We start from the raw sequence: 15,627 nt of genomic DNA, 5'->3' as shown, positions 1-15,627 counted from the left end.
ATCTCAACTTGGGATCTTTACATTTTGTACCTTCAATTCTTATTTCCATCCTGTTGCAGGTTGAGAGGGATGGGAAAGCAGGGAAGCAAGCAAGCAGTGCATGGTTTAGAGAGTCACTGTGGGAGAACTAAACTGGGGAGTACCACTCCTAAAGCATGACAACAGTCTACTGAAATTTTACAATCCTGAACATGGAAATTATCTGAGTGGGCAAATTCTTCTTGGAGTAGGAAGGAATTTTGGTTTACAGATTTCTTCAGATAGTATTTGACTGAACCACATCTAGTTCCTTGGGCACCAAGTCCAGTTTAACCCAATCTAAGGTAACTACTAAAGCACCACAGGTGCTGAGATGGGGGTGAAGTAAGCTGCTGTGTGGTGTTTAGGTCTGAATAGCTCATGGGGCAGCATATGATTGCACAGGAGCAGAGCAACAACTAGATTCTTAATGTGTGCCAATTCACTGTTCAAAATTAGGTAGGGTCAATCCAGACTTCAAAGCATGTTTGAGATCCTCCTGAAATCAGTGGAAACAGATTATTTTATTAAGGATGGTAGATTTCATTAGGTTTTGGATAAAGCTGACAGTAGTGTATGCAACTACAAGTACACATGTTGCCTTTCCATACCTTCTTTTATGTGCCACTTCTACACAGTTCCTGTGTTTGTGTGCTTTCTTTCCTCTTAGGCTATGAAAACAGTAACACAAGCTAGCTCTTATTCTGATATCTACAGAGCACCTATCAGCATGGATCCAGACAAGGACATGTGGATCTTCCTGAGGATGCTAAACAATTAGGAGTGGTGTAGCAGCACTCAGCCTTGCTTGTGCTGCCTGTGTTCAGAATCATTTCTCCCTTCCTCCTGTCATTCTGCCTTTACAGACCATCAAGTGCAACTTGTGGTTTAATTTCAGTAGCTCAGCTGGAGCTTGACAAATGTTGAAACATAAACAAGGAACTGTAATCTTATAAAAGAGCAGGGCATCATGTTCATAATCCTTAGACTATCAGCAATGAGCAAAACAGACAGCAGAAATTAGGTCTAACCTGTATCAAGCAGACACTGCTGCAAAGCTGGCACATTTCTCTTCTATTTTACCCTGAGTGCAGCCAATGCTAATGAAATATTTGACTGCTAAAATCTTTAAACCATCCTGTCGAACCCACACCCTTTTCCCATGATTTTTCTTTGTCTTAGCTTTTAAAAGCAAGGGGATGGTTGTGCTAAGTAATTGAGATTTATTTCCTGAGCAGGGAAATAAACCTCAATATGTAGGCATCAGTCTCACTCCTGCCTGTGTGCATTACCAGCAGGATACAATGCCCTGGGCTGCCCCCTTTATACTCTACAAAAAGCCTTGCAAGGCTACAAATGCAATTCTTGTGAACAGTTTGACACTGCACGTCCTGAACACCCACAGAGTTGAGGCAGAAGCTGGAGGGGAAGACACAAACAAAACATTCCTTCAGTTTTGTCTGCCTTGTTTCACCATTTTTATAGAGGACTGTCGCTTCTTCACCCCATGCTGTCCACCAACAGTTTTACATGTGATTTTGATTTAAAACAAGTTTGTGTTTTCAGCTTGGATTTCTGTTCTTCTCCATGTGGTAGGTTTAGTTCTGCAGGATCAGAGCCAGGGAATGTTTCCATCTGAGGTGGCCAATATGAAGTGGATTTTTTACAGAAGTGTTGCACGTTGACACTGCACTTTAGATGTGTGTTAGCTTTCCTCTCTGTTCAGGACAAGACTTTATGCTGAACACTGAAAACAATGCTTCTCTGTCAAGTGGGTGAAGAGCACATCTCACAGACTTGAGAGGAGCCATCTGACTTCTGACACTGCTGACCATCTCACACCTTTGTTATCCAAAGGGTGCCAGAGAATGCCATCTGCCTCAGGCACTGAGATGAGGGTGAAGTCAACCCAAGAGTTATGGACAGAGCCTTTGTTTGCTATTGGAAATAAAATCCACACTGGTCTTAGCACAGATGCTGTCAGACAGTCTTAAGTTCATAATCCCTTTTGCAGTTCCATGAAAGTCATTTGTTGCTTATGAAAGTGTTCTTCTGGGGAGGCTTTTAAAAATGTGCCTTTTAAAAAATATGCCATAGTTAAGCTCACTGTAAGTATATAAAATAATTATTAGGGCTTTTGCCACTGTATTTCATCCAGTTTGGATTTTGCTTCTGATTTTGGTGTTAGTGTGTCTTCAAAATAGTCTTTGATTCCTCTGGAAGGGAGCACAAAGCAGAGAGAAGCACATGAAATAATCTGCTGCTTCACTGGCACTCCCTTATGTAAAGATGGGAGTTAGGTTTGACTGGTGCAAACTTCCAGCATCTGTGGTCAAAATTTAGTGCATGCCAGTGGGATTCTCACAAAGTTATTTTTTTCTCCCTGGTTCTTTAAAGGACACATTAAAAAAAACAAAAACAAAAACAAAAAAAACCTTCTCCATAATTTATTCTGCTACTTTAAGAAAGAGCAACTGAATTAATTAGTGTTCTAGTACTACTGCTTTTGCTGCTCATGATGACCTTCCTTTAGTCTTCAGAAATTTTCTTTATAGAGGCTGAGAAACAGGAATTCTTTTGTACTCCTACATGTCCCCATCCAACCATTACAGCAGGATGTTCTTATATGTTCTCAAAAAATGCTCAAAATAGAATGTAAAAGCTCCCTCAAGCTTGAAGTCACATTTATAATTACACATTACAAATGTTTATGCAAATATATTTCATGAGGAATATAAGCTTGTTTAAAGTGTTATCAACATGTAATAACTAAAAAAAGTTATAGGCCTTAGTCTGAAACCAATGTTACTCACTGGAGGACACTGGTCAGACAGTTTAGACTAAAGGCATCCACAGTGAAAATCCTATCAAACGTTTAAGAAAAGCAACCATATTTTATTAAACTCTCAAACTGGCTTAAGAATCATACATTAAAATAAAGCAAATTTCTGCTTATTCTAACTTTGTACTTTTTGCAATGAAAAGTACTTTCATGTTGCACATGAAGTTCACCAAGTAAGACAGTATTATTTACCATAATAATAATACTTGTAGCAAAAAAAATAAAATTTTCTCTTGAATGAAATAGCTGTTAGCAAGGAAATTCAACAAGTTGTATAATATATGGTTGCAATTCTAAGACTATCAAAATAAATGGAAATACTATTATAGATGTCAGTGGATTCTGGTTTAAACTCCATGCTAATTTTCTGTTTGATGCATTTTCATTCTAATGTTTTACTATAAAAGATCCAGATTTTCTTACATTTACCTAATGTTTCACATACCTTTGTATTATGACCCTGTCTTAAAGATCTATGTGTCCAAGACCTATATTCCATGATGATAAAGTTCTTAGAGCTACAAATAGGACTATGTGGCTCTGAAGGTTATTGATGTGTATGGGATTACTCATGCCATTAAAACTTAAAGTAAATATCAGCCTGCCTAATTGGAATCCAGCCCTATATGAATTAAATGAAGGACATATGATCTATTCTTTAAAATATATTATCTTCATATAAACTTTGAAGTGCTAGCTGATTATTACATATATACTTTTGAAAATTGATTTTTAAAATATTTAAATATTTCTTCCACTTCCACCCTTTCATTGTCTGAAGGAAAATCATAAACCTTTAAATAAATCTTTGGAAGCTTTTAAAACACAACTAGTGATCATTTTCAGAAGGAGCAAAAATATTAAGCTTTGCCCAACTTCAAGGAAATATTTCTTCTTGCAAGTGGAACATCAAAGAACTGGTGCATATAACACATCAAGCTGTAGAGCTGGCAAGCATCCACTGCCATGTCCAGATATGAAAGGACATAAAAGTGTTATCATTTTTCAACATTTTACAGTTGCCATTACAGGCATTTTGCTGTAAATCATCTGCTGCAAATAACAAGCTCTATACTGGCTGGAGTAAGAGAATGAAATGCTTATCTGATCATTTGGTAGATCATCTGACACTTGTTGAGAACAGCAGGCTATCACCTGGGGTAAAGCACTCCAGCCCAGATGAAGGCCCCACTATCAACAGAACTCTGCACATGTGTTTCTGGTATGGAACACATGCTGCAAGAAAATAAAAAGAGCCCGAGTATATCTGTCAGCTTGGTGCCTTTGAACCTTTCTGGATGAATAGTGCATTAAGCACCAATCCTCTCTAGTGAAATCAGGGTTCTACTGATGATGGAGATGAGAGTCACTATGCACACAGAACCAAGATTTTACCTTGTGTCTTCCCAGAGCAAGTATCAGTCAACCATTCAATCGTGCATGTACAAAACAAAACTTTAAAGCCTGTATCCTCTAAAATATAATCAAAGTAAGCTCTAAAGTGTATTATTCTGTTTTCTAAGTAAGACAGTATTCTGTCCCTACTACTGCATCTCAACTGACTGATATGATGTATTTCCACCACAATTCAACTTGGCAAAGTTTGAACTGAGCTCACCTTTTAAAAGAAGGACTGTAACTGATGAATATTTATAAAGATGAGAACATTAAGCCTTAAAATTTCAGATTACTCTTATACTAGAATCAATTTTTGCCCTCATATTTTACTTATCTTTATCAGTGACAAAATAGACAAAATATCTTTATCTATGACAAAATAGAGTGAACTTTAACCATGTTAAACCATGTGAATTTTAACCATAAGAAACAAATAACTTTAAGGTGCTCCCCAAACCCAGTCCTTTGGCACAAGAAAACAATTAAATCAAATTTATGTCTCCAAAATTAATTTTTCATATAGTACTACAGAGCCATACAAATCTTGGTCTGCAAATAAGACAAGTGCTTTAGCATCTATCATCCAGCTATCATCTATCTATCTATCTATCTATCTATCTATCTATCTATCTATCTATCTATCTATCTATCTATCTATCTAATCTATCACTTCTGTAAGGATTACCAAGTAAATTTGTATGTTTGCACTTGTTGTGCTGTGAGGTGGCAATCCTAGAAAGGCATACACGCCTTCCTGAAAATCAGGTTATCAAAGAAGCTTAAAACAGATAGAGAGAAGTTGCTGCAGACAATACACAAGCTTGTGTGAGAGAACTGATGACTGGGAGAAGAGTGAGCTCTCTAAACCTGACAGGAACATGATTCTGGATTCTGCATAAAAATTTCCTCCAGATTTTTTTTACCCCAAACAAAGTAACTAGATACTTGCTTTCACAGTTCTGTTTTCTTTTGGGTGAAAAATCCATCCGGATTGCAATAAAGCACTCTGCATATTAGTTCAGCAAGAAATTATTTTAAAATATAATAAGAATCATGTATCATCAACTTCCACAGAAAGCAATGAAGTTATTTCCTTTAGGTATTACTTCAGGAATTTACACTAGAAACACAGGAAAGAACAATCTCAATATTTTCATCTATAAGAACTTTCACAGCTGTGATCAGAGTGACCAAATACATGTGCTTCACACAAAGATGTAATTTTCAGTTACTTACTGCTATGCTTCCCTCAGGGAGCTTTGCTGGTTGCACTTTATATGGCATGCTCTTAACTTCAAAGGAAACATTGGAAGAAAGACTGTAGAGATAATTTTTTCTCTGAAATGATAGAAAAAAAAGAAATTATTAAACCCCATGTTTATATTTAAAAGCATTATGAAAGATAAGCAGACAAAAAAACTCCAGAGCACTGATTTCATAAGTCAAAGATGGTTTCTTTTGGTGAAGAATGCAGGAATTGAAACCTGTATGTGTCCATGAGACAAATACAGCATAAAGCTGCAATACAAAGGCCACATGTTCAAAATGGGGAAGAAGGGTTAGATATGCAGAAAGATACATACAGTTGTTTCTCATATTTCTCTCTGAAATTGGTGAGTTAAAAGCATGGGTGAAGTTTATGGGGTGTCTATGTTTTAAACCCTCACTCTGCTGAATAAGCTCAACAACCAGCATTGGTGTATTGAGAACATTTAGAGGCCTATGTTGAGACCAGGCTGGTAGAGCTTCCTGATAGCATCAAAGAAATGGCTGTGCCTTCCCACCAAACAATAGAAGGAACAACCATCTTTGAACTTCATTTACACAGAATCACAGAATAGTTTGGGTTGGAAGGGCCCTCTGGAGATCAGCTATTCCAACCCCTCTGCCAAGACAGTCACCAAGACCAAGCTACACTTAGAACTGGATTGACTTCCTATTGCAGTGGAGCTCAAGAATCCTACCCACCTTGCTTGTTTACTAAGTTGTATCAATATGAGAGGAATGTACAGCAGCCATTGTTTAACTGGCCACCTAGTAAAATATTTATATAGCTGTTACTAAGCATTTCAACAAACTCAAATATTGTGTGCAGACAAAATATGCAATTGATTTGCTGGGTGACACTACATGGCAACTCATCTTGTATATCCCTTCCCATGTAAATCTGGGGTAGTGATACAGATCTTCTTTGAAAGTGCTTCAATATTCTCTGAGAAGCATTAGATTGTTAAGTGCTAATATGGTCAATGGAATTCAGAGGGCTAGGAGTTATGACTGTTATATCCTTTTTCTATATTATTATTATTATTATTATTATTATTATTATTATTATTATTACTATCATCATCATCATCATCATCATCATCCTATTTTTGCTACCTGTCTTAATCCTTTATGAAATATGATGACCAGATTTCATCACAATATTTGGCTGATGATTTACAGAAAGACAGAGCCTTGTAAGTAAAGCAGTCATTCCTTTTGTCACCAGCTTTTTCAGTCCAGCATATTTGGAACACCGTTGTCACTTTCTGAATCTCCTTCTGCAAAACCTTCTCATTCCTTCTATTCCTCACACATTTAGGAGTTCTTCTCCATTGACAAGATTTGGTTCCTGTGCGATTGTTCAACATCTTTTCCTTAGTTTTTCCCTGTAGTTTCCTGTTGCATCAAAAACATAAACCCTCTCAAAGAACTGCTTTTCCTCTTTCAGCTGTTTTGTTGAGCCAAGACTGAGGAAAAAGACCCCTCGATAATTCTGGCTATGATTTCTTTCCTTTGCTGATGGAGAAAGGTTTATTTGTGAAAATGACCTGAAATAAGTATAATATAAGCCTGGGAGCCAGCGTGGATGCATTTGAATGACCATGGCCCAAATCAAAGTTTTCACAGAACTGCTGTGGTTGGAGAGCATATTTGGAATTTGTTTCCTCCAAGCACAGGCACAGTAGAATCAACTAGAGCAGCATGCTCATGACCATGTCAAGTTAGGGTTTGAATATCTCCAAGAAAGAAAACTCCACAATCTCAAGAGGCAACCTATTCCAGTTTTTTACTACCTTCCAAGTAAAAAAGGGGCTTTTTAATGTTTAAATGGAATTTCCTGTATTTCAATTTGTGCTTTCTCCCTGTTCCTTGATATTAAGAAGTGCGTTCTTTACTCCCACCAATCAGGTGTTTACAACTGCTGATGAGATCCCTCCTGAGCTTTCTCTTCTCCAGAAGAGAGAACTGAACATTCTCATATCTCTCAGCCTCTCCTGGTATATCGAATGCTCCAAGCCCTTAATCATCATTGTGGCTTTTAGCTGGGCTTGTTCCAGTGTATCCACAATCGTCTCAGGGAGCCCAGGACTGAACTCCAGGTCTGTTTTATCAGTGCTGAGTACAGAGGAAGAATCAATTCCCTTGGCCTGCTGGGCCTGCTCTTCCTAATGCAGCCCAGGAGGTTGTTGACTTTCTTTCCTGCAAGGGCACACACAGTGGCTCATGTTCAACTTTGCATCCCACAGGACTCCAAAATCCTTTCCTAGAACACTGCCTTCCAGCTGACTGGTTGCACCATTACATAGGATTATTCCTCTTATGGTACAGCACTTTGCATTTCCCTTTGTCACCCTTTATGAAATTCCTGACAACTCACTTCTCCAGGCTGCTGAGGTTCCTCTGAAGGGCAGGACAAACAACTGGTCTATCAACCACTCCTTCCACTTCACTACCATCTGCAAATTATCAGGCTATCAGGTTGGTAAGCATGATATCCCTTTTGTAAATCCATCCTGACAGCTTCCAATCATCTTCCTGTCCTTGAGATGTTTGCAAAGGGCTTCCATATTTTTTTCTCCATCACCTTCTCTTCTCAAGGATTGAAATAATGCTGACTGACCTGTAGTTCTTTGAATCCTCCTTGAAGACAGGTGTTACCATATGCTTTCTTGCAGTTTTCAGGAACTCTCCCAAGTCACCATGAACTTTCAAAGATAATTGAGAAAGGTCTCACATTCTCATTGCCCCTCCCTCAGGACTTCTATGTGTATTCCATCAGGTTCTTTAGACTTTTGTACGTCCAATTTGTTTAAATGTTCCCCTATCCTTATATCCTTCCACTGAAGATAAATGTTGATAGCTGCAAGTTTCCTCTCTGGTTGCAGAGACCTTGGTTTACTGTATGCAGATTTTCTCCATGAAGGCAAAAGTGATGGAGGGAGGCCTTGGGTAACTCAGTCTTTTCTATGTCCCATTCAGCAGAAGTCCCATATTTTCCTTAGTCTTCTTTTGGCTGCTGATATACTTATAGAAGCCTCTTTAATGCCCTTTAAATCCCTTGCTAGGCTTAGGTGCTGGTGGGCTTCTGCTTTCCCATCTCTGTCCCTGCATTCTCAGACACTCTCTACATTCCTTATCCAACCCCTGCACAGGGTCAACTGACTCTGCTTCCACCTCTTTTATGTTTCACAGAATCATAAAGATTGGAAAAGACCTCCAAGATGATTGAGTCCAACTTTAACCTATCACCATCTTTGTACGTCTGAGCTGCATCAAGATGGCAAAACCACTTGTCAAGATGGACAGTTCTTGAGCTTAAAGGATGATGATCCTGGAGAATCAGTAGTTCTTCTGGACTGCTCTTTTTTTTCAGGACAATCTCCCATGGACTTCTTCCAAACAGATCCCTGTAAAGGGTGTTCTCCTGAGCTCCAGGGTTGTAGTTCTGGTATTTGCCTTGTCCATTCAGTCTCCTTTTAAAAAACTAATTTTCTCTGCAAATATAGGAGGGTGATAAAAAGCCAGCACATTTATTGCCTTCTGGAACTAATTTTGCTATGCCATAATTTTGTTCTTTTAAAATATTGAGAGCAGCTGAATGGTTAGTATCAGAAAATTCAACCTCTCCTTGGGGCCTATACTAGGAAAGAGCAATATTAAAAAATCTGTCTCAAACAACTACACAGGCATAGTCAAATCAGCTGCTTAACACAGATAGCATCAAATGAAAGGGAACTATCAGTATCTATCTATTTCTATCAATGGTGTTTGAAATGAAAAATTAGACTTGCTAAATAAGTAGTTTTATACACATTCACGGTGCTGATCATCTATGAAGTGATATTCAGAAAAATAACTTCTCCTTATCACATTAATTATTTTCCATTTCCAGACTCAAGACACTCTTCAGCACTAGATTCCTCCTCACACAAAATCTCAGCTTGTTTCTGTGACTCTGCATTCAGAAAAAACACCTGAAAAAAACCTTATATTTTCAATCCTAAGCAATTCATATCAAGCAGGATTCTGGATATGATTATATGATTTATAAACATAATCTGTAATGGATAGAGCAGAATATGTTATATTATTGAAGAAGTAGACATTAGACATTCAGCTGGATTGGCTAAGGTACAGTAAAGGCATTAACTCTGTTGAAACCTCCTATAAAGGAAACAGCAGTAATGGAAAAATAAAGCCTTTCATACATGGCTTATTTCATTTTCAGCTTATATCAGCAACAAGAACATCAGAGGAGGGTACTTCCTGTGGATTAATGCTTGGCTTGGGTTAATAAGCTCGGGTTGTGACCACAGCTATCAACTCGTGTCAACCCTTGATTAGCTCCTGGAAATGCTGGAAAACAGAAATGGAGAACTATAAAAGACTAGAGAGTATTTTCCTGCATTTACAGAATTATGTGTTTGTGGCAAAGGACTTAAAAACAATGACTGTGGTCAACATTGGCTGCAAACAGGATTCTTACTTGTACTAACACCTTTGAGATAGAAGCAGCTGTCTTTCCTACAGCCTTTTTAATAATTCTCAAGCCAATTGCAAGAAACAGCATTTCTTTACCATATCATTTTTTAAATAGCGTATGTTTAAATATTCAGTATTTACTGGAAGCTGCAGGACTTGTGGTTTGAAATTCAAGCTGAGGACTTAGTCATGGCTCAGAGGAGGGAGAAGAAATGATCTGGTATTTGTGTCAGTGCTTAATGATCAACAGTAGAGAGCCCAGCCTTAACTACACTGGTCTTTTGTGGTTCCCCTTGTGTTAGAACAAGCAGAACCTGATCCTGTGCTCGTTGCTGAGACAGTCGTTTGCAATATTCTGGGAAGCAGGCAAAACATGGCCATCCCCTGTGTGGCCTGGGTAGAAGATCCTGATGATTTACTTATTAAAGCTTCTCTCTCTACATGCTTTTGTTTCACAAATAGATTTTTGAATTGAAGCCTTTGTCTCCTTTAACACTTGCAAGACAAAAAAGCCTCCAGAAATGAAGGAAAGTGTTCCCAATAAATATTGAGTGCAGTGTTTTCCCTCATAAAATTGAGACCAAAATAATGTGAGAAGTGATGGAAAATCTTTGACAATTTGAAAGACTGTTCACCAGGCTCCAGTGGGATGCTGGTGCATTCTGCAGGAAGCTCAAGCACAGACCTACTGACCTTCACAAAGCATCTCTAAGGCATGCAGGCATCCTGGTCAGAGAGCACACTGAAATGCAGGGACAATTCTGGATCCCAGGGAGCTACACTGAGGCTAGGAGGAACAAAATCTTTAGCAGCTTAAAGACTGGCAGATCATTGCTGTTCTGCAGGTTTGAATAGTTCAGCTACTGGAGAGAGTCCCCAGAATGACTCTGCTCCATTGCCTCTATGGAGAATTGTTCAGGCTCTTGGAAATCTTTTTTTTTTTCTGCTTAGATGTAGCCCAGTGAAGTCTCCCTAGCTGAAATGCCCATACTTCCCCGATGGCAAGCTGCATGCTGTGGTGATATTTTCATCCCAAGAACGTACAACTTTTGCACATGGAGTTCAGTGCTGTTACAACAATTTTGGCACTGCTTGATTAACATTTGTTTCCCCTTGTATCTGCTGGAGTCTGGCACACTTTAAAGACAGGAGGGTAAGCAATACCTTTTAAATACATGCTTTGGGAATTCATTAGCTTGCTTTCTCTGACCAATACCTCCCAAAACCTGAAGTGCTGCCAAGAGAGTGTAGAGCTCATACAACTACTTCTTCTTAATAATTTGTTTAAAAATGTACATGTGACTCTGTACACATGGTAAATTGTATTTGTGCCATTTGTGGCAAGAGGATATCTCCACCCAAACATAGCTGTGACCAAAGAAAATACTCTGAAAAATCAACACATCCTTCTCTTTATCATTATATTCTTTCACTTCACATATTATATTTTTTACATTCATTTTGACAGCCTATTTTACGTTATAATGGAGGCAGCTATTTTGTTGTGATTCCAAAAGATTTCAATATAAAGATAATAATGGTTATCAATCTAAGATGTTTATTTCTTCATATACCTAACATTACCTATACTGTAACACATCTAGGAAGAGTCTCATGTTCTGCTCTTGCTAACACTGAAAATATTTTAAATAAAAATGAATTAAAACAAAACTAGCCCATACCCAAAAGACCTCCAGGCAGTTCAGCCCCATGCAGAGGTCTCTTTTTTTTCTAGCCTTCATTCCACATAAACAATCAAATCGAGTATAATATAATATTTTTGGCCACAACCAAAGTTTTTGGTTTTACTTATTTTGTTTTTTCAAATAGCAATAGTGTTTTGATGCAACTGAAAATTTTGTTGATGACTTCCTCCTTTTGTTATTATATGTGCCTTCAAGGGCAGCACATAAAATTTTTGGCTTTTAATTCTCAGTCTGGATTAAAATAATCTACTTAAACTTCCATATATAGCCTATAAATGGAAATGAATGAGGGCACAAGATGTCTCTCTCACTAATTTTTCTGTTTGACCACTTCCATCCACACATAGGGAATTTAGGTTGGCTGCAGAATTATTCTTTGAAAATACTAGGCAATCTTCCCTGGACTGAGATGTTTTCCACTGGGCATAGAAAGAGGTTCTGGGCTGGAGGATGCTGAGGATAGAAATTATTGTTCCTTGGGGTCATATTCCACTTACAGATCGAATAATTGCTCCCATAGTAAAGATGAGAGGAAGAAAAGTGAACAAATAAAGGACCTTGTACAAGAGGATCTCTCACCTGTCTCACACCACCTCCACCAGTTCACCTTTGTTTTGAGCTCCAAGCCTCTGCCAGCACACATGTGCTGCAGTCTGTGTGGCCCCACAGACCGTCTGCATTTTTCCTCTAATGGCCTTTGTGTAGCTGAACTGAATCCTTACCACAAAAGCATTACCTGGCCTAGAGAACTTCTACCACACTAAAGAGGCTCTGAGTTCATCAGTAATAAAATATGGAGATTCTTAACAAAATTTCTCATTAGAACGTGCACTCCAACAGTGGTGACAGCTCCAGGTTCCAGGCAATGAAGGCAAAGGTGGATGCCAGGACTAGGAGAACTTGTAGTTGATGGTACAAACCAAGGTGTTACATCATGGTCTTCCTCATTTTCTATACCCTTCCAGACCTCTCAATTTCTTTTTATATCCTTGGTGCAGCTTCAGCAGAAGGGAACACCATCATATTATAAAGCAGGGATGTGGGGCCTCTCAGGCTGAGTTTGAATTGAATTTGTGCCTTCCAGTCCTGAATTCTCTAATCATTGGACTGCCAGCTCTTGCTTCTGGGAATAAATATGGAATAAACCAAGTCCTCTTCAAGTCTTTCATCTAATTCTATAGGTGCCTTCTAAATAATTTTTGGATTTTGTGTTAATAAAGGGTGAACATATTCTTAAATCCTGATTTGGGTGCCTATCCTCCTGATAAGGAGTAGCCCTCATGCACCAACCTGATGGTTAATGCAAGTCACTTTGTCTGAGGTATCTCATTTTCTCCATGTGTTGAACATAGACCTTAGGTATTTAGTTTCAGGTTTCGGATACAAAAACAGGTATCCAAAACCTGTCAGGCAGTTAAGAGTGTTGCAGCACACATCACCATTAATATGCCAAGCATATATTTCCATTTTTAGGCATCTAAAAAGAAACAGGATCAGTGCACATTCAGAAACATTGAAATAATGAATATTTAACAGAGAAGCCAAAATATGACTTTGAGTACCAAGAGAGCACCAAAATGCAGTGGTGCTTCTCTTGCTTTTCAACTTTTTCTGATTAAAACTAGATTTTCCTCCCTTCTAACTATTAAAGTTCATGTGATCAGGAGTGCCAAATTCACATATCTGGAACTGCCAAAAAGTCAAGAGAGAAACAATACAATTATATTCAGTAATATTAAAAGAAAATACAATAAACTTCAAACTTCTTGGGAACCTTACACATCCTCTGTGGTTTTGTAGATTACTGCCTCCCCTACCTCTCCCAGAAGGAGATTTGTATCATTATGAGAGATTTTCAGTACAGGATGAAACAGTAGCTAAGAATGCACTGAGTTCCATATCCCACAATGCTATAACTTCCAAAGAGCTTGGAGCCTGAAGGTTGTTACAAATCAGACAGATTATACAGCTTCATCACTTAGAAATGCATTTTCAAAACAGATGTTTCACTAGCCAGCTCTGAGTCTTAGACTAAAAAGTACTCATCCATGCAAAGAATACTGGACCAGATCCCCTTGGGTCTCCCTCAGATGACTCAGAAATATGATCAGACAAATGGGGACATAATGGAGTCCCATCAGAACACAATATAACATAACCATGTAAGGTTGTTTCTGTTTTGAACAAATCAGGCTATTATGTGCCTGATCAGCAAGTCTGAATCCAAAAGTCAGCTTTACTAGAGAGTGCATATTTACAGACACACTTTGAAGTTACTCCAAAAACGTATGTGATTCTTCTTGGCCTTTGCACAATGTCTGTCTCTATCTTTGTTGGTTGGTTAGGAAATTTGGGCTGCTTTATTTATTCAAATGTGTCTAATCACTGCACGTCATTTAGCTGTTATTTGTTATGGGAGTTTGGGTTTTAAGGTTACAGGTTACAACTGTCAGGAGACAAAAGGGTCAGCTGTTGTCAGTTAAACTAAGTGGAAGAGGAAGGAGTCACTCAATACATGACAGGTCTTCTGTGGCAACAAAATACACATGTTTGCCCATATAACTTTGATTAAAAACATTAGTTATTTCACCCTAGCATAAATTAATCACTTCCAATAAAATCCTTCTCAGGTTTGCATTAGCATATCTATAAGAAGAAAAAACATAACATCCTGACACTGTCTTCTCGGCTTTAATGAGCACAAAAAATATCTTCTGCAAATCATCATGTCTTCATTTAAATTATAACACAGTTGAGGAATGTTGCATGTCACCATTATTCTGATTTCTTTGGCATATGAAAACTTTTACATTAACTTTTACATGAACTGCAATGCTTCTCTAGAGACTTTTACCCTAAGTTTCTTTACAAAAGCATGACAGTGGGGTTCAGTCTGGCCCTTGAACAGTCCTTCCTGAGTCACAATAATCTCATCCTGATTATTTTAACTGCATTTTAATCCTCAATTTGAATCTGCTGATTTCAGCCTAGTTAACAACAGTTGCAGACTTACTAAGAGCAGATTGTGCCCTTTTTAGGAAACTGTGTTCTACAGTCTTTCATGGTGATGGTTGTGTAACTGTTAATTTTAAAAGGGGCTGTGAAAAGGGAACTGTTTTGAGATGAGTGGAAGGAAGACAACCAGACCCTAGGACACTATTTACTGTCTCCAAGTTTGCATGTGAAATAAAGATCACGTTATTCTGGCATATAATTAGACATAAATGGGGCGATGCAACAGTTCTCTGGGAACCACCTTTTTCTACTTAGGAAAAATACTCTATTGCTTTGAGTGGAATTTTTCTGATTCTTAACAAGAATTGCAAATTACTACTGAAAGGACACAGAAATGTTTACAGGGAAAAGGTAAAATCACAGCCCATAAAAAGTCTTGTTTGATAGCAAGGGTATGTAAGGCCAGTGGAGTAATCTGGTAGGAGTGTTTCCCACGAGGTCTTTCCTCCCTGTGAATCTACAGGATGGCTCACCCTTGTCCCTGCCCACAGGCTGGTGTAACATTCCAGGAGCTCACTGAGTGAAGGGAGGTGCAGGCAGAGCAAGCAGGATTTATTGAGGAGCAAGGAGGAGCTAAAGGGACTGCAGCACCGGAATTGCCTGGGGTGTTTGCACACAGCCATGTCCCAAGGCCCAAGGTTTTGACCCTTCTCCCCATCCAGATCAGACAGAGAGATGTTTCAAATCAGCTGGATAATGGATCCTCTGAAGACACCTTTCTGTCTTGTCACTGTCTACAGAGTTAGCAACCAGCTTTGGCATCTAACTTTCAGATTACTAAAATTTCATAAAATGAGTTCCACTGCTCCTGCAATAAACATGCCACTGAATTTCATGCAGTTATACTTGTTCTGAACCTAAGTCAGTCCAACTAAGGTTAAACCCCAGAAAAAGATT

At 38.4% G+C, this 15,627-nt stretch overlaps 1 protein-coding gene across 1 annotated transcript in view; it reads right to left on the bottom strand.

The window, feature by feature from the left end:
• The window catches only part of ITGA8 (integrin subunit alpha 8), a 113,372-nt gene that overhangs the window by 8,682 nt on the left and 89,063 nt on the right, over window positions 1–15,627 (bottom strand). Inside the window, exon 28 of the mRNA XM_054638490.2 lies at window positions 5,495–5,596. Coding sequence (XP_054494465.2) covers window positions 5,495–5,596 — 102 coding nt within the window. The remainder of the gene's footprint in view (window positions 1–5,494; window positions 5,597–15,627) is intronic.

The sequence above is a fragment of the Agelaius phoeniceus genome, chromosome 1 (assembly GCF_051311805.1).
Source record: "Agelaius phoeniceus isolate bAgePho1 chromosome 1, bAgePho1.hap1, whole genome shotgun sequence".
In the NCBI taxonomy this organism is placed as follows: domain Eukaryota; kingdom Metazoa; phylum Chordata; class Aves; order Passeriformes; family Icteridae; genus Agelaius; species Agelaius phoeniceus.
Note: the sequence above shows the minus strand (reverse complement) of the source record. Positions and strands in the feature narration are given on the sequence as shown.